At 38.8% G+C, this 18,246-nt stretch overlaps 2 protein-coding genes across 2 annotated transcripts in view; one reads left to right on the plus strand and one right to left on the minus strand.

Moving 5' to 3' along the window:
* Nucleotides 1–1,578: 1,578 nt before the first annotated feature.
* On the plus strand, nucleotides 1,579–11,304 carry spa17 (sperm autoantigenic protein 17). Its single transcript, XM_041234860.1, has 8 exons — nucleotides 1,579–1,620; nucleotides 2,163–2,352; nucleotides 2,567–2,637; nucleotides 3,156–3,182; nucleotides 3,653–3,774; nucleotides 6,790–8,113; nucleotides 10,636–10,725; nucleotides 11,299–11,304. Exons 2-8 carry the CDS (start codon nucleotides 2,199–2,201, stop codon nucleotides 11,302–11,304), a joined length of 1,794 nt encoding a protein of 597 aa, XP_041090794.1. The 5' UTR covers nucleotides 1,579–1,620; nucleotides 2,163–2,198.
* Nucleotides 11,305–12,023: 719 nt separating this feature from the next.
* LOC121303959 overlaps nucleotides 12,024–18,246 on the minus strand; it is a 37,677-nt gene continuing 31,454 nt past the window's right edge. Inside the window, exon 11 of the mRNA XM_041234861.1 lies at nucleotides 12,024–12,128. Within this exon, the coding sequence (XP_041090795.1) occupies nucleotides 12,024–12,128 (105 nt within the window). The remainder of the gene's footprint in view (nucleotides 12,129–18,246) is intronic.

Raw genomic sequence — 18,246 nt, forward strand, 5'->3', positions numbered from 1 at the left:
TTATACAGAATTAAAGAGTGGCGGTATTCAGAGCATTAAAATAGCCTGATTATATAGCTCCTTAATGCCATTGCTGCCATGCTAGCATGCAAATCTATTTAAGCCCATTTCCGCTGGGCCATGGACATGAAGTGTGAAACCACGTTCAAATTATATATATATATATATATATATATATATATATATATATATATATATATATATATATATATATATATATATATGGATGCACATAACCAAAGTATTATCAGTAAACTGTATAATGTTAGTGTTACTGAGAGTGAAGAAAGGGGATTTCAAAGCATTGTTCAGCACCTCTGAGCAATTTCTACAGGCAGAGGATTGCAGGAACAGAAACTGAAAGGGGTCTGTGTCAGGATGGGGGCGATGAGGACCAGCCACTTTCTAAACATGATCAAATTATAAACAAGCGTGCTTCCTCTTTCTAGATGACTGCAAAGTGCCAGTGCAGCCCAGCCCAGCACATATTACAGTGCAGCATTGTTTTATAGTCTCGGTTATGCGTTGATCGCTCTGCTTCGTTACAGACACAGCGTCTGCACCTCCGGGACCCCCCCTCTTCGAACCACCCTGATCAGATGTGGACTGGTTGTGATCTTTTTTGTTTGTGTTGCTGCAGGAAGTTCGGCAGCTGTTCAATCAACTGATGTGTGCTTTGCATGGAACTGGGACCAGCATTTTTTTTTTTTTAATGAGAAGTACATAAACCATTCGTATCAATGCCTAACCCTAACCCTGACACCTGGGTACAGCTTTGCATTGAACCGACCTTCCGCACCATGTAAAGAGCGTGACCCGCGGTCTTTCTGCACCCTGCCATATTATTTTACTATTTGCTATGCTAAATTAAAAGTATGCAAAATGATAGAAATGAAGCGTACGAGTAGCAGCGTACGCGGTTATAACACGTAGTTAAACACGACCACGAACTGGAAAGGGAAGGTGCAGCAGCTGATCAGATGTTGTTGTTTTTTGTTAAGTTTCATGTGAAAACAGCGATAAAAGCACTATATCAAAATAAGACAACAAATACAATTACAAAAACATTGTACAGTTTTGAAGCTAAATGTACGCGTCTCGGTTTTACATGTATTAAAGTGCAGAAACTATATTATCTGCCAAATATACTCAGCCAGTAGGCCAACCGTACTGGTCTTCATATACTTACTGGAAACTCAAACTGTTTTCGGGGCCTTATTCATAACCATGACCATTTATTTTGCAGGGGTAGTATTATTATTATTATTATTATTATTATTATTATTATTATTATTATTATTATTATTATTATTATTATTTTACAACATGAACGTTTGCAGTTTAGGATAGGAAACCTTTCTCCACTATTTTAGAGGAAGTTGGAAGTTTCTTCATGTTACTTCTATGTATTTTTGTAATATTTTGTAAGTATGCAATAACACTGTGCATTGTGTTATAGTAAAGCATTCAGCTTGCTCTCTTGTGGAAAGCCCGGGTGAACTCACGGTGCGCTACGTGAAGTTTGTCCCTCTCTAGTGTCCGTGGAAAGGAGGCGCGTTAGTTCGTTGCCTAGCAGCAGACGACTCCAGCAGCAACCGCGGCTTGCTTTTCAAACAGAGGGTAAGAAATATTACGAGTGTAAATAAAAAAAAAAACATCAGTATAATAGAGACAGAACACCGCACTTTATAAAACAGAAGCACTCAATTCAGTTATAAAATAGACACGTTTGCTCTGATAAAGTATAGAGATGATAATGTGGGATTTCGCGGCAGAGCTAATTGTAGGCTGGAGGGAAATGATTCATCTCATTAATCAACAAACTCCAAAGACTGGGATTAAATTATATAGATAAAACATACAAATATATAAAGTGAATAATATAATGGTCGTGTAGTGCTATTCTGATGCGACCTTTTATTTATTATGAACATTAATGATAATAATAACAATAGTACTAAATAAATAAATATCGCTGTATTAAGGGCTGTAGGTAATTAGCAGAAGGCATAGGTCACTAAATGCAGACCATGCGTTTTCATCACATGCAATCCAGAAGAGATGGCATGCAATGTCTCAGCCAGTCAGGTGTCATCATTATGTGAATATGGTGGCTGCAGTAAACTGTGAAGAAAACAAAACGAGTTTATTTTTCATACTAGAAACCCGTGTGCGCACCAGTGCTGTAAGCAGCGAGGATGTCGGTGCCTTTCTCAAACACATCGCTGCGCGTTCCCCGGGGGTTTGGGAACGTCCTGCAGGGGCTTGCCAGGGAGGTCTTGAGGGAGCAGCCCAAAGACATCCCCGCATTCGCTGCTCAGTACTTCAGAGGACTGCTCCTGGAGAGAGAGAGTAAGCATGCACTCCTTCCTTCGTGTATTTATTGATTTATGTATTCATTTATTGACACTAGTATTATTTACAAAACACAGTTGGTGGCTATGGGACTTTATTATACTTGCTAACATTTTGCCTTTGTGTGTTTGTATTGATTTATTTATTTGATATGGCCCAGTGGCTAATATTTAGTGTTTATGGGGGAGTAAAATAAAATATTATTTTCTAGAAAGTGGCATAGATCCAGTGGAATGGGGTGCTGCAATTGAAGACAGGTTCTACAATAACCAAGCATTTAAGGTAAATGTTAATATCATTCAGACGTATGGATTTTAAAGGAAACCAGGTCGCCATTTACCAGCTAAATAATCAATTTCAATCTCTGTTTTATAGCTGTCTACCTATCTTGGGTATAATATAATCTACAAGTGTGTTAACTGAGTTTGGTTTGTCTCTCCATTGTTGTTACTGTATTTGTATTGTAATAATTAGCTAGCTTACCTATGCTGATACAGAAATATTTCAGATGGAGCTGATATTTTAAGACTTCGATAAGCGATTGGACACAGATGGAAAGCATGTAGAACACAGGATAGTACAATTCACATATATTTAAAAAGTCAACCATTTGAGCTTTATTTACTGTGTGAATTTAAGAGAAAGCCTAGGTATGAAATCAAAGAGTATGGATAATATATTGTTACTATGCCAAGGTCACTAGATTTTAATGTTGAAGTCAACCATACAGTAAATCACCACTTTATCTACATCATCTTCATTATATTAATGTTGCATTCTTTTTTTGTTTTCCTTTAAAGTCAGATTCACATTTGCTAAGTGGAGAGGTAAGTAAGAATCACAAAAAGTTTTAAGGAAGCAAGATGTACGTGCCATGAACTGCTAAATCACCCTGTGTATGGTGGCCATAGAAATCACTGTGGTTAATTTACTTCGAAATAACTATTCAAGATTTAAACCACTAGGTGGAGTACTATTGTCACAACCAGAACAGAGAATAATCATATATTGCAAAGTGTTATTATGGTGGCTGAAATCTTATGTGTGTTATTTAAAGTCCTAGCAAACCCCATGCTTAATAAAACTGAAGTGTAATTCCTGCCATGGAAGGGTTGCTCTTTGAGAGTTGCCGCTTGATCGTTAGCTATAGTATGCAAAAGCATATTCAATTGCAACAAGACTGGCATCAAATACTTTGTGTCGATTCTTTCTCTGGTTTTACTATTAAAGTTACCATTTGTAGAAAAACAACTGGGCCAGTCAGCCTTTGTTTCAAACCATTTTTCTTTTCACAAAGGCAGGGGAACAAATGGATTTTGACAGCCCTGACAAAGAAGAAGCCATCATAAAGATCCAGGCTTCCTATAGAGGTTATGCAGTCCGGCAAACGTTGAAGAAATCGGCAACATCTGAAAATGAGTGAGTTGCATTTTCTACATGTCAGCCAGACAAGAGCAGACAGCCAAAGAACCATCACCACACTGCCATTGTAGGAAGGATTTGAGTGCAGAAGCAGGACAGGGACAGGCACAGATTTCATTTTTGTATTGTAATAAGTCCATGCAATATTTATAATAAATGCTTGTATTAGTTTGTAAGGTGAGACATATTATTTTAGTTGGATGCTAAGCATTTAGTCAGTGTGAGCAGCTTTTTGACAAGGAAAAATGTAGTTATAAAATTCAACAAATGATATAGGCAAACTATTTTCAGTATAATACTTTGAACACAAAATCAAACCAGAAATACTGTGTATGGTATTTGCTGTCTACATTTTTTATAGGACCACATGGAGACAAAGTATGTATTTTCACAGTACAGTATATTCATTTTCGTTTGAAAACCCAAATGTGAGCCTATGTTCGACACGATGGCTTTTGGGCAAAATAATTTACATATTTCAAAATATATATTAAGGTGTGTCTGAGTGTTGTTGCAACATTTGAGCACTAGATGGACTGATTTACCGTACATGCATGCTGTAGTTCATGAATTAAGGTCAGAACAGCGCAGATTTAGTGCATAGACATATTCAGAGACATCTCTTGGGGCAGCAGTATAGACAACGCAAAGTGAGATGCTGTGTACTGTGGCACTTTTTTGTGTGTGTTAAGCATATAAAAACTCCTTACCCTATAATAAAACATTTTATGTATAACACACAGTTTAACAGACAAGCCCATGAAGACCCATTCAGTTCTTTAGTTCTCTGAGATTCACAAGACCACAGTGGCATAAGGCATGATTAATTGCATCTTCAGTAGCAGAAAGAGGACAGAAAAAAAAAATAATTACCCTAATTCCAAACACCAGTAGCTGCTTCAGGACTGCGCCTTCAGTTCATTTAATTAATACTGGAGACAGGGAATGGGTGTATGATTTTGTATGTGTGTGTGTGGGGGAGTATGCGTGTGTGGGAGGGCCATGGCAGCATGCAAACTTGCATTCGCTTAATAATAAAAGATCATCCTTGCGTAGTGCAGAGTATGTTTTTAAGCATCAGACTGAAGATATAAGTGGATTCATTTAAAAACCTTTAATTAATTTCAGTACCATCTTCATGCTTCACAACAATTTTAAATGTGTGTTAACTTATTAACTGTCAAGAAGCGTGAAAGAACAGTCCAGTAAATACCCTGTGTTGTTTTATTCTTGATTTATGCTATTAAAATAAATTGAGTTTGTCCTTCAAAATAGGGCTCCATTACTAAGGGGGGGGTTGCATCTGTTTTTTTTTTTTTTTTTTTTCTTAGCGCATCATCATAGAGTTTTTAGTTAAAACATTTTTATTATAAATTGCATTTTAAAATGCAAAAGGATTAGGGCAGTTGTGTCAATGACATTGCAGCTAAAGCATTTCTAGAAATTATACATAAAAACCATGAGGATAAACTGCAGTCATATACCCTCAGCATGTCATCTAAAGTTATCTATTTAAGAATGTAAGCCTGGTTCAGGTCCTTGAAAGCCAGGCTGATTTGTTACATTTTTTGTTTGTTTGTTTGTTTGTTTGTGTTGTTTAGATCAGTATAGTTAGCACCTGCACCTTTGAACAATAATTTGCAAACTAAAGCATATGAAAATCTTTTCAGCTGGGAAACTATTATGCTGCTGTGCTGTGAACCAGTGACAATTTAACTATTTTTGGTTAAAGATTTGAATCAGACCTGAAAACATGTCTGGTGACACAACCAACTTTGACATTATATTATTTAGGATGCCTCTTTGGAAACAACTAACTAATAATAGTGATAAACCTTTTTAAATGAGACACCACCATTGTTCCCAAGAGTAAAGGGCTGTCAAGGCTGTTCTGGTAGTGGCTGTGTAAATATGCTGTTGAAATAAACACAGTCAGTTCACATTTAGTAAGGGAGATTATGTTATAGTGCATGCATATCAGTATCCATCTACAGGAATATAGTGGAGGCACCTTTATGTAAGCATCATCTTCCAATTGTGATTAAACTTAGGATGCAACACAATCCACTCCATAGATACAGCTATATAAAACAATAGTCACTGTGCCATGTTGCTAGGAGTGACATTAAATCTCACAATGCAGTAACACCATTGCTGTGTAACCCTCAAGGGAAATATGTACCTTGTTGTTATCAATAATAAAGTTTAGGATAATACTAACAAACAAAATAAAACATCTAGAATGCAATGGGTATTAGCAATATGTGGATTCCAGTATAAATGTATGACACAATACTGTGTAAATTCTTCAAATACTGTACCCCAAATGCTCTCATCATTACATTGATTTAGTTGAGGAAAATTGCATTTAATTCTATACAGTAGCACTGTTGTTAGAAAGATATATAGCAGTACATATGCAAATGTGTTATTTACGGGTGCGGCAAACTCAAACAATGAATGCCCCTGGTGTAATATTGAGTTAACATGGAAAGTACTGTTGCATTTGTGCTTAACAAATATTGTGACAAACAAGACTATACCTCATTATCTAACCAGATCACTTTGCATTCAACAACGCTAACAAACACAAGCAAATCCACTGATTGTTATGCCACCAAAATTCACTTGCAATTGTTTCTGCCTAAAACAGTTAAAGCACGGGCATTTTGAATGTGTAAAGATTTCTATGACCTGCTTTAGCAATGAGCTGGGATATTAGTCATAATCACGCAATGAATGCAACGATGCTCCCACAATACCCAGGAGGGTTGTAGATAAGGTCACCCTCCCAGCAGGGTTTGCACTTGGGTTTCATATTTCAGAGCTTCTGAAAAAACATAGAATCAAAGCTTTTTCCCAAATAGCATCAATTAAAGATAAAAAAATCATCTTTGTGTTGCTAGAATTTAATATTTTAATTTTAATTTAGTATTTCTCTGCAAAGTAAAATGTTTTAAAAATAAAATGTAGCAAGAATCCTTAAAAAAAAATGTTCTCATCTTTATTCAGAGACACATCAAGTAAAGATAAGGAACCTGTTGACACTGAATTAATAGAAGCAGCTTGTGCAGCAACAACCAGCACTGCAAACCTCAACATCTGTGCAGAGGAACTGGATATCGGTCTGATGGGAGGTGGAGAAGCTGATGATCCAGCAAACAGAGATGTCTGTGCAACTGAACTGGGACAGGAGCCATCCCTTGATCTTTTATTCGCCGGCATTGCAGACAAGGACATTTGTGGTGAGGAGCTGCAGATTCATCCCGTTACCGAACCAGAAGGTTCAGCTCAAGAAACTTTGGAATCAGCAGCAAAAGAAGAGGCTGCAACTGGTGCAGGGGAAAGTGTGATTGAGGAAGGAGACCACGCAACTGAAGATCACAAGACCCCAAGGAAGGTTCAAACTGGTGACCAGCCTTCAGAAGAATCGATGGTCCAAGCAGAAGCTGATCCTGCTGCTACTGTGAATGAAGCTAAGGCAGAAGAAGACCAGGGGCAACAAGCTGAAACTGCCATGGAAGCTGAACCAGAGATAGAAGCTCAACCAGTGATGGAGGACCTGCAGGACGAAGTAAGTTCTGCAGCCCCTGTAGATGCAACTCAACCGATAGACCAGGCAGAGCAACACAGTGAAATAGAGGTTTGTGAGAATGAAACAACAGAGACACAGCTCAAGACAGAGGCAGAAGCCACTATTGATGCCAAAGCTCAGAATGGAAGTGCAGAAAAGGAGGAAGAAAAAGAATTAGTGAAAGATACTGAGGAGGAAGCTGGAGATCAGGATGTGAAGCAGGAAAAAGAGGATCCAGATGGAGGAGATACGGTGAGAGCAAGCCTTGAGACTGAAGAGGCTGATGGAAAAGACCAGGCCCCAGCTGAGGAAACAGAAGACCAGTCAGATTATAAGGCTGAGACTGAGGAGGAAATAAGAGAAGCAGAAAGCGAGAACACTGAAAAAGACCTTCAGGAGGAACAAACTGAGGTCCCAGTTGAGGAGACCGAAATCCGGTCAGAAGATAAAGCTGAGGAACCTGTAGAACAAACTGAGGTCCCAGGTGAGGAGACTGAAATCCGGTCAGAAGATACATCTGAGGAACCTGTAGAAGAAGCTCTGGCAGAAAGGTTGGAAGGTGAAGCAGACGAAAGCAAGAACGAAGGCAAAGAACTACATGAGGAAGATGAGGAAGAAACAGAGGGCCCAGCTGAGCAAACAGAAGTAGCCCAGTCTGAAGATAAGGCTGGGAATGAGGGAGCTGTAGACAAAGCTGAGGAAGTAGGACATGAACGAGAGGCAGAAGAAAAGGAGAATACTGAAGCTGACATTGACAATACGGTAGAGTAAATTATTGTGTTTCTATTCCTGGATGTGATTGTTAGCATGAGAGAATCAAATGAAAACTGTCATCTAAATATTGCAGCGTGCAGAAGTGAAGCCATCTCCTTCCCTTGCTCTGTTTGTAATTGTTTGAACAAATGCCCGTGACTTTATTTAAAGGTGCAGTGTCCCTAGGTGACATAGTTCTATTCCCAGTGGACATTTATATTTAACAAATAAGCATGTAGTGTACAAATAGGTCATGCAAAGTATGGAGCGGTACTTTCCCTTTGAAGTGTTTCCCATAGTAAAAGCATAGCATAGCCCAGAGAGTTATGGTAAAGCAAGCCTAAAACTATGTTAAATGTATAGTAACTATTGGAAAAGCTTGGGAAAACTGCAACATTACTATGCAAATGTACACTTGTAGCTGGGTTACCAAGTGGGATAAAATCACTAGCTGATCATGTCATGTGCAATTGGTTGCATCTAAATAAATCAAAACTCACGCGTGGCTGGGATTAAAACTGCGATTATAAAGAGGCAACACTGCATCTCTAATTAAATGAATCATTATTGCATGTCAATGATTGTAAATTGGAGTTTGATTACAGTCAGATGATTCATACTTCATTAACCGCAAAATTAAACACGTCTATTTCAGCCTGAATAATACAGAAGATAAATTAAAACAATCAGGTTCTTTAGCATAAACTTTATTTAATATGAAAATAGATATATTTTATTAATGTTACTGAGGCATTTCCATTCTATTTGAACCAAATGACAATTAGAGATGTAACCATATCTGTAATGGCATTGCTCATGCAGCGAATTCAGATTTGATTTACTTTTTGACATTCACCGCAGTTACAAAAATTGACCACTGGGTGAAGCTGTTTGCTATACAAAAATCATGTTAAATAAAACATACTAAAGATACATCACAGAGCAAAATAAAATGATAATGACTTCTATATAGTATAATTACTGAGTACAAATCTATGTATTTACATATATTTTCTAGAACTGTTTTGAATGATTTATGTGAGAACTTTACCCCTGTTATACCTTCATAAAATGGTCATGAATCTGCACATTTAAATTGTTTTTAAATCTACTAAATTCCAGCCAGGTTTTGCAAATAGTAACAGCTGAAAGAGTCATCTTTTGAAGGTAATCTGGTCCAGAATTTCAGGGCTAGAAATAAGACTCCTGTTGCATGGCAGTTTCACCCATTCCAGGTTTTGTTAGCCCCAGTGTATAGATAACAAGCTCATGTGTGTCTTATTAAACTCATAGTAAAACCAGGAATGAATCAAACTGCTGTGCAAAATTTCTTTCGATCACTGAGTTTAAAGTTTGTAAGGTACTGTACAGGGCTTGGACAAAAAAATAGAACAACCTGCTAAACACAATATAGGGCCACCATGTGCCCCCAATAACCAGTCTGCAAAGTATTTTAGGTTCCTCAGTTATTATTACATGACTTTCAATACAGAGATCCAGCTTACAGATTGCAGAATAATGCCAGGGAACAAATAAACCAGTCATGCGAGGAACAGCCGGTTTACGCAGCAGTGTGGGCTTATACATTGCAGGTTTTTCTGTGTGTTTTTCAGTGCCTGTTATAATATCCTGTTGTATTGCTTGATCCAGTGTGGCTGTCTTGAATTATTGTAAAACAATATGATTTATTCAGCATAACTGGACTTCACTCTTCTTAATCACCTTTGAAGAAATGGTGGCGGTATAAATGAACAGCTATTTAAAATATTGTGTTGCTGTGTCTCTTTCTTTCTGTCTGCATGGTGTGCTGTGTTGCTGTGCTCTTACACGTTAATATCCACATGTGTGGGCTTTATTTCCAATCTTTTTAGTTTGAAATCCCGAAACACTATGCTACATGCTGTATAGTTAATGGCTAGGACGCAAGTACAAGAATGCAATTCAATAGAGAATTCGGGGCAATGTGTTCTTTATATACTTAGAGATGTACTGTGTGCAGTCTACATTGAAATACTGTATCCTGACATGATGCGGAGCTTCAAAACATGGTTCTTAATAACAAAGAGACGCTATACGATCTGTTTAATTCCCTGTTCTATGGCGATATTCAAGCCAGTTTCCTTGAAGGGCATGTGATTGCTAGTCCGTTGTTAGTGAATGCAGTATTTCTGTGAATGCTGCACGTTGATAGCGTCATAGAACAGGGGATCATTTTGATTGAGTTTGCCTACGGCAAGAACACTGCGGCTGCTGGGATATCAAAAGACAAGAAACAATAATAACTATCATTCCTATCAATTCTATCGTGTTTATATCAGTCCCGCCCCCTTATACTAAATAAAGAGTAAGACCCAGGTTTACCATCTTGCTGATCAATAGCATGCGTTCCCGAGTGTGGTTTGATCGAAGACGTCCAGGAGCAGAGAGCCTTGTTAAATGGTGTACAGAAAAGCCTTTTTTATTTTTATTTCAAGGTATTTTAAAATCAGGTTTTAATGAAATGAGTTTGGTCGTCTCTTGATTCTTCACAGCCTCCGCTCTGGGTGAGCTCTGAGTGTGCTGAGGGGATACAAGGTCACATTGTGCCCACTGACACTATAACTTGTCCCCATGATGAAAATGTGAGTAAATCAGGTGTTCCTTACTGTAAAAAAAGACCTTTAGATATCTGGATTAGGGGTCTCCTCTTAGCTTATTTACTCCTAACTGCTAGCCCACTGACATTAAAACAATGTAAGCCACCTCATGTTCTGATTTAAAACTGGGTTACAAAAGTGAAAACAAAGACAAGTGTAACCTTGTCGCAGGATGCTTTGGGAGGCAGCTGGGGTATTTTTTGCCTGGAATCTATTTTCGGAAAAAGGTAGTGTAACCTTTCATATCAAAGAGGCATACAAATCCAGCTGTTCAAGTGAAGCTAATTTCCGTTCCCGTGGACCAGATGAAGGCACTCTTTACTGTGTCTGTCTGTAGGCTAGGTCTTGGTGTGTGCTGACCTTACATTGGAAAGCAGATCCCTACACGTCATCTTAGAACCACAGGAACACAAGCGCAACAACTGTTGTCTTATTCATGCAACGTTCTGGAATTCGTTCTTTGCAGAATCACTTGTCTGTCACTACTTAAAAAGATACAGGTACCTTTTATCTGGTAGATGCTCTGGAACGTCCCGTGCCCATCTGATTTTGTCTCAGGATTAAGTTCAAGGTAGGTTATGTGCCTTTATTTGTTATATCAATGGCTTTCAAAAGAAAGCTTTGACATTTTCTGAAAATTGGACGCTCACCTTCACGCCAATGCATCTTAGAATATATGCATCCTTAGTGTGTCCAAATCTGGTCACCACGACGCCAAAGACACATAACCCTAACCCTAACCCTGGAGAGAGTCCAGAGAAGAGCAGCCAGACTAATCCCAGGGCTTAAAGGACTGAGCTACAAAGAAAGGCTGAAAGGAATGAATATTTGGACTGGAACAAAGAAAAATCAGTGGGGATATGTTTGAAGTGTATAAAATCTTAAAAACTCAGACATAGTTAACCCAAACCGTTACTTTAAGCTCAGTACAGGAACCAGGACCGGAGAACACAGCTGAAAACGAAGTGCAGTGAAGAAGGAGGCACTTCTTCACACAGATAGTGGTGGGGGTATGGAATGGGCTACCTGTCATGTTGATGAGGCAGAAACACTTGGATCCTCTCAGATTATTCAGCTACTAGGAACCGCACGAGATTCGGTGGCTGAATGGCCTCCTCTCGTTCGTAAATGTTCTTATGTTCCCGTGTTCTTATATGCATAGTCTATATAAGGTATTTTGCATTTTCTCAGATCTGAAGAATTTAGCTGTCCCTAGGGTGAGCGCTGTGCTGTATAACCTGCTTAGATTCTCATGCAGACAGGCGCGATTGTCAGGTGTCCAATTAGGCAGCATCACTCTCCCAGTCTCCCACAACCCCAGGTGGAGTCTGATTGACGATATCCAAAAATAGCTTCATTAAGAGGATGCCTTCCTGTCCCTGTAGCACCTGCAGGAAGAGGGGATGGGAGTAGGAATATTCACTGGAGGATATCACCATAGAAACCAACAGAACCTAATAAAATCCCTGATTTGCTTTCAGGAGCACTAGAGTGGTGTGACTGGCTGTCTGAGATACAGGGGAGGAAACTAAGTTATAATAAGCCTTACTGGTCAGTTTGTTTCAATTCACATGTACAGCTATGGACACAAGTTTTGTATCACCTAGAATTTTAGAGTGGAAACATAATTAAAATAAAAATGTATATGAACACAATTGAACATTATTTAATATTGTATAGACAAAGAAACAAAAAAATGATATCGCGAAAGTCTACCGGAAGCCGTAACAGTAGTACAGCATTTCATGTTAGATTTTGAAAATATAGCTGTATATATAAGAAGGAACTGGTTAAGGAGCTGGTTCTCAAACTGGCTGCCAGTCTTGCTGATCCTGAGCTCGTCAAATGAGAAAAAGAAAATAGGTCAACCAGCTGTGATCTGAATATTCTTGTGCTGTACCGCATAGAAATCCTGTTTTACATATGAAGATACTGCATTGCAAAACAAGCAAAAAAAAAAGTATTCCTACATGTATGTTATTATGGACAACTATTAAAACTTGTAGTTCTCGTCAAAAAAGAATAGATTTTAAAAGAGCAATCTTATCATCACTACAGTACTGTGTGCACTGTTCGTCAAGTATGCTTATATCCGAGCATAATGTCATTTCACAAATTCAAGTCACAAAGCCACTTACATCAAAAGAAGAAGAAGAAGAAGAAGAAGAAGAAGAAGAAGAAGAAGAAGAAGAAGAAGAAGAAGAATGTTCTATTTAGTGTTTAAGTTTAACAGCTTGGAAACCACCCCCCCCAGTAAGAATCCATTAACGTTTCCTTCCCCGCTCGTGCCAGCTCTGCTGATTGGCCATTGCAGAACTGAGTTGGTGTTCATGGTGACTGCAATTGAGGGGGGTCTCTTACACCACGCGACGAATCCATCCTTCCCATTGGGGTTTGCTGAGAAGGGTCCCCACATGCTGCATGCCAGCCAGGGTCATTTAAAAAGGATCTCCAGGTTCATTAAGCCAGCCTGCAGGGCCCTTAATTAGGCGGTCCGGAGAGTAATCATTTTTAAAGCTTGTTTACAGCAATACCTGCTCGAATGATTTCCCTTTCCTCCCCGACTCTATGCAGTGCAGTGTGCCTCTCTTGCAGTGCGTTATCAATCCGTGGTTGTGTGTATCCTGCAGGACACTCGTACTGGGTAAGCGACCTATGACTTAGTTGGGTTTTGTCAAATCTGGAGCGCTCTACAGGAGCCAACTCAATAAAGTCCTATCAAACTTCTTTAATCTGGGGTTTAGATTAGTGAAGAGATCTCAGAATCTGGGTGATAAACCACTCTCGCAAACGCAAGATTAATTAGGTTAAATACAGTTTGCCTTGAGGCCTGATGGCACTGAGTTGCTAGGATACATTGTCTAGCAGGGCAACAAATGGAAAAAAAAACAGATCCATTGTTTTCTCTCACGGTTTAAAAGAAATGAAGATAAACCATTTTTCTGTTGAGGTCTAATTATGCCAATTCCTTTTGCAGTTAAAAGGGACATTTTACCCTGTATTGTTCTGACGCAATGTGTCAGTTGTCTGATCAGAGAATACACACAAGTATGAGAACCCAGGCTGATGTTTGTGGAAAAGTCAGTCCACTAGTATTCAAATTACAACTAAACACATTCAGTGATACTGTAAATAGATTAATGGTACATGCAGGCTTTTACATTAAAGGTTCAGTAGATGCTGGGAAGTGTGCATGTCTGCAGTAACGAGGACAGGGGTCTGGTCTTTCTAAGGGAGAGTTTGTTAGAAGAGGATGGCGAGTATTCAATTGATGTGAACCGCTGCAGAATTCTATATCAACACGGAGATAATTCAAATGTGTTCACCAGGGTTATGAAAATCAAAAACAGGGATCTTCTCCTTGGGAATCGCTACACCACCATCTGGGCTACATCCAGCTTGATTTGCAATTCCTTCGGTAACACATTTCAAATATAAGATTTCCTTCCAGGTATAATCAAGCTGTGCCTTCTAAAAGTGAAGCTGAGCCAGTTCTTCGTATTATTACTGAAACGGGAAAGATTACTCAGTCTTGACAGTAGATATCGGTGCAGGATCCTTTATTCCAGTTTGTGCTACTTTAGCACCACACTAAAGCACAGTCGTTCTGAGGATATAGGGCACTGTCTCCTTGCAAGCTAGAAGCCCCACGCTCTGTCCTTTCTACAAATAGTGGCTGTGTGTTTCACAGGGTCAGAGCAGCAACTATTCTGGACACACCACTGACACACGATGCTCATAAATCAATGGATCTGCATTTGCTAAGCCAATATCAATAAATATGTTATGCATTAGCATATACAGGGATGTCATTGATGAGTTGAAACATCCTTTGAGCGGTTTTAACAAGGGTAGTATAGAACGACTTGGATGTGGTGTGGAGCAGCAAGCTGTTTTCCTCAGTGGCTTGGTTGAGAGACTGAGATACACCCACTCTTACAGTGTGACAGCTAGTAAAACAAACAGCAAGCTGTCACAATTAAACAAAGCCACACAGAGGCTCTTTCTTATGGTAATGCACGTCACGATACAATCACAACTAATCAGGGAATGCTCCTCGAAACACATATTATCATTTTAAATCGGCTGCTTACTGTAGCGAGACTGTTCAAGTCATTTAAGGCTAATTGGATTGAGTTCGACTACAGCGTTTCACAGAACTTTGATTCTCAGAAAGAAATCCTATCTGAGCAATAGGACAGGTGCAATGGACCAGTCCCTGGAATCTAAGGGACTAACAGTGTTGATGTATTTCAAAGGTGAATGTGTGTTGCACACAGTACCACAGCCAAACCCTTTGCATCGTGAATCTCTCATAAACCAGCATGTAAAAGCATGGTAAGTGTTAAACATACTTCAGTAATTATCAAGCATAAGGAAATGCGCCTTGCAGGTACAGAATGAATAATGTTAAGCATGGTTACATGGTGAAGCTATACTATACAGGGGTTCTGTAACTGTGAACCCATCTCCATAGGAAAAGATGCATTGTCCCAGAATCATGTTCGGTTTCACTAAAATGGGTACACTTGGGCGGAAAGCTTGATGGTCCAGTTTGTTTACATACCCTTAATGTATTTTCAGCTATACTCCCTCTTTGAAAGCTGTTTTCTATTACATAAAATAAACATACTCCTGCTTATAATTGCAGTAAGAAGATGTTTTAAAGACATTCAATTCTATTTGTTTATTAATTTTTAAAAATTTTTTTAAAATAGTAGTTTTTTGTTTTAACTATTAGCATTTTACAGGAAGCGCATGCTGGTTAGAGTTTATAAGGTTTCTTAAAATGTCAGATTCTTTTTTTTTCTAAACTATGGGGCAAGAAGTAGTTGTAGAGAAAAAATCTGACATCCCCATCAGATTTGTATTTTTTATTTTTTATTGTGAGTTACACTACCGAGGAAATTTAATGAATAATACATTAAGAACACAGTACAGTACAGAAAAGAAAAAAAAAATTGTTCAAATGAAATTATTTTTTTATTGCCCACGAGTGGTAGGATGCCTCTGCTCCCTCTAGAATAAAGACTGCACCTAGTTTATTGAATAGCTGGCGGGGGGAGAAAGGGATGAGCTGTGACTGTCTGAAATTAATCTTTACTGCAGCACAATACAATGCTGATGTTAATATTGAGAATGAAGGAAGTGATATATTACATACATGAAAATGCTGTCGGTGAAGGATTTTGTTAACGTTAATCTTGGTTTGTCAGCATGAGAAGGTGGGAGAGAGGTAGGATAGAGATTCCAGCTCTCCATCTCGCACGGGTGATTTATTTGCAACTCCTATACAGAATGCATCCTGATGGTATGATCACATCTGTGGTCAATATGAAAGGACACAGTGCAGAGTGGCCCTTACGAAAGTAGAGATCATTTTGAGTTTCACCGGACACACTGGCAGAGAGAGAGAGAGAGAGAGAGAAATGCAGTCTAAAATAGATAACTGGTATTGACAGGAGCAAATATGAATTCTGTGGACTCCTAGACTCATCAATACAAAGAGGAAAGTGCTGGGCACAGCTCAAACCGAACTCCTCGACACCCAGCCCAGTGACATTGTTCATGGGGGGGCATGCTATTGATTGAGCATTTGAGGTTGAAATAATAGCACTGAATGTGCAATATAGCTGGGTTTTGTTTTTTCTTTATTTGCAATGCTTCTGTCAGTTTTTATTTTTTTTTTTATTTTTTATAACCCAATAGAAACACATATTAATTTCTTGGCAATTTTCTTTTTGGTAATGTAATGTACTCCTTTGTTACAAACACACACGACAATGTAAGATAGTAATATTGACTGAAGTTGAGGCTCACAGCAGAAAATGTTTCCCTGAGGGTTGAAAAAGTTACAGGCAGTGAATAATGGCTGAAGCAAGTACCCAAAATCATAGTTTAAAATGGAAATATGTGTTTCTTTCAAAGCTGCACATTTCAGACCTGTATGGCAAATAGAGGTGTATGCAGGTAACATGTATGGATTCCTTTTTTAGCTGCTACCACTTTAAATGCACTTGGCTTCATTATCCTGGCATGTAGCTTGAATTCCAGCTGGAAGCTTTCTAGTTTTCACATATAAATCAGTGGTGTGACTTTTTTCACAACGCATTTTTATGCTGACATTTGCATTGAAACTAACACTAATTAAAGCCGCCAGTGCAAGCGCACATCATCCGAGTTGTCTTGTAGTAGGAACCGAAGTTCTGTGCCGTCAAGCCTGTCCGACCAGACTGGAATATACCTAAGAAACCCACACAACCCGCAGCCCCCACGCACGGTACTCTTACTGTGGGTTCTTAAAAATGACTTGAATTTACGAGTTCGTTTTATTTCGTATGAAAATCATTCAAACTGTTTTTGCAGAGAGAAACCGTTGCGCTGTTATGAAGTTCACGAACGAGTCAAACGCCTGCTCTGCACTTTGCAAATCTCAGATCACATTATGATCGCCTGGGCACATTGCTCTTGGGAGCATCGTTACAGACGCGGTGCTGCAGCACATACGGTATCTGATCAAGGATAATTTAAATGTTAGGGCATGTAAATATTTCATTCATGTTGGCATGCCAATATTGTCAAAAGGATGCAGCACCCTAGGGAAGGCTAGGTTTTTTTTTTAACACATTTAAAGGTTGATTCTCGGTGTTTAAATTAGATTTATTCCTCTCTCTCGGAGGCACCTGCTGTTAATCTTTCATTAAGTGTGTATAATTAATGTTCTGTTCGCGTTGTAACAATTATATGATAGTAACTCCAGGCAAACACTTCACACTTTTACTGCAGTGTTTGTAAGTAGGCCAGTTTTTTTTTTTTTTTCTTCTTGCTATTCTGGTGTCTCACATTTATCAGTGGTACGGTTTGGTAGAGCGCAATACAGCTGCCTGCTGTTTTATGTATTTATTCTGTGCTTAGCCTCCTGGGCTGATCCACAATATGAACATGTTATTAATGACCCTTTAATTTGGATAGGCTTGCAGAGTGATGTGGACAAGCAGGTTTCAATCCGGACAGAAACGCTCCTCTGAAACGACCATTGCAAACGTACATAAACCGGAATGCCAACAAAGCCTGCTTTCTGATAAAAAAAACAAAACAAAAACTGTAACGTAATTTAGATCAAAATGATATCGCAAAACTCATACTCAAGACATAACAGTAGTACAGTATTTCATGTTAAATTTCGAAAGGTCACATTTTCAATGCTTGTCAGTTTTTGATGACTCATTGACATTATTAATGAAGTGGGACCGATAGGCACCTGCAAGGTCTGAGGTCGGCTCTCAAAGACAGCGACCCAGAACAGGGTCAACCTGGAACAAGCCCAGGACAGATGAGAGAAGGAGGTGCTAGTTTGCACATGCCTCAGGTTAGATATAGTTCTTGATAAGTTCTGTTGAGTTTGACCTTTGACAAGTGCAAGCATTTTGAATGGCATGAGACCAAAAGGAATGGGTTTGTATAGACCATCTGGGAGACAAAGAACTAGACAAGCCCTTCATGCTT

The sequence above is a fragment of the Polyodon spathula genome, chromosome 36 (assembly GCF_017654505.1).
Source record: "Polyodon spathula isolate WHYD16114869_AA chromosome 36, ASM1765450v1, whole genome shotgun sequence".
In the NCBI taxonomy this organism is placed as follows: domain Eukaryota; kingdom Metazoa; phylum Chordata; class Actinopteri; order Acipenseriformes; family Polyodontidae; genus Polyodon; species Polyodon spathula.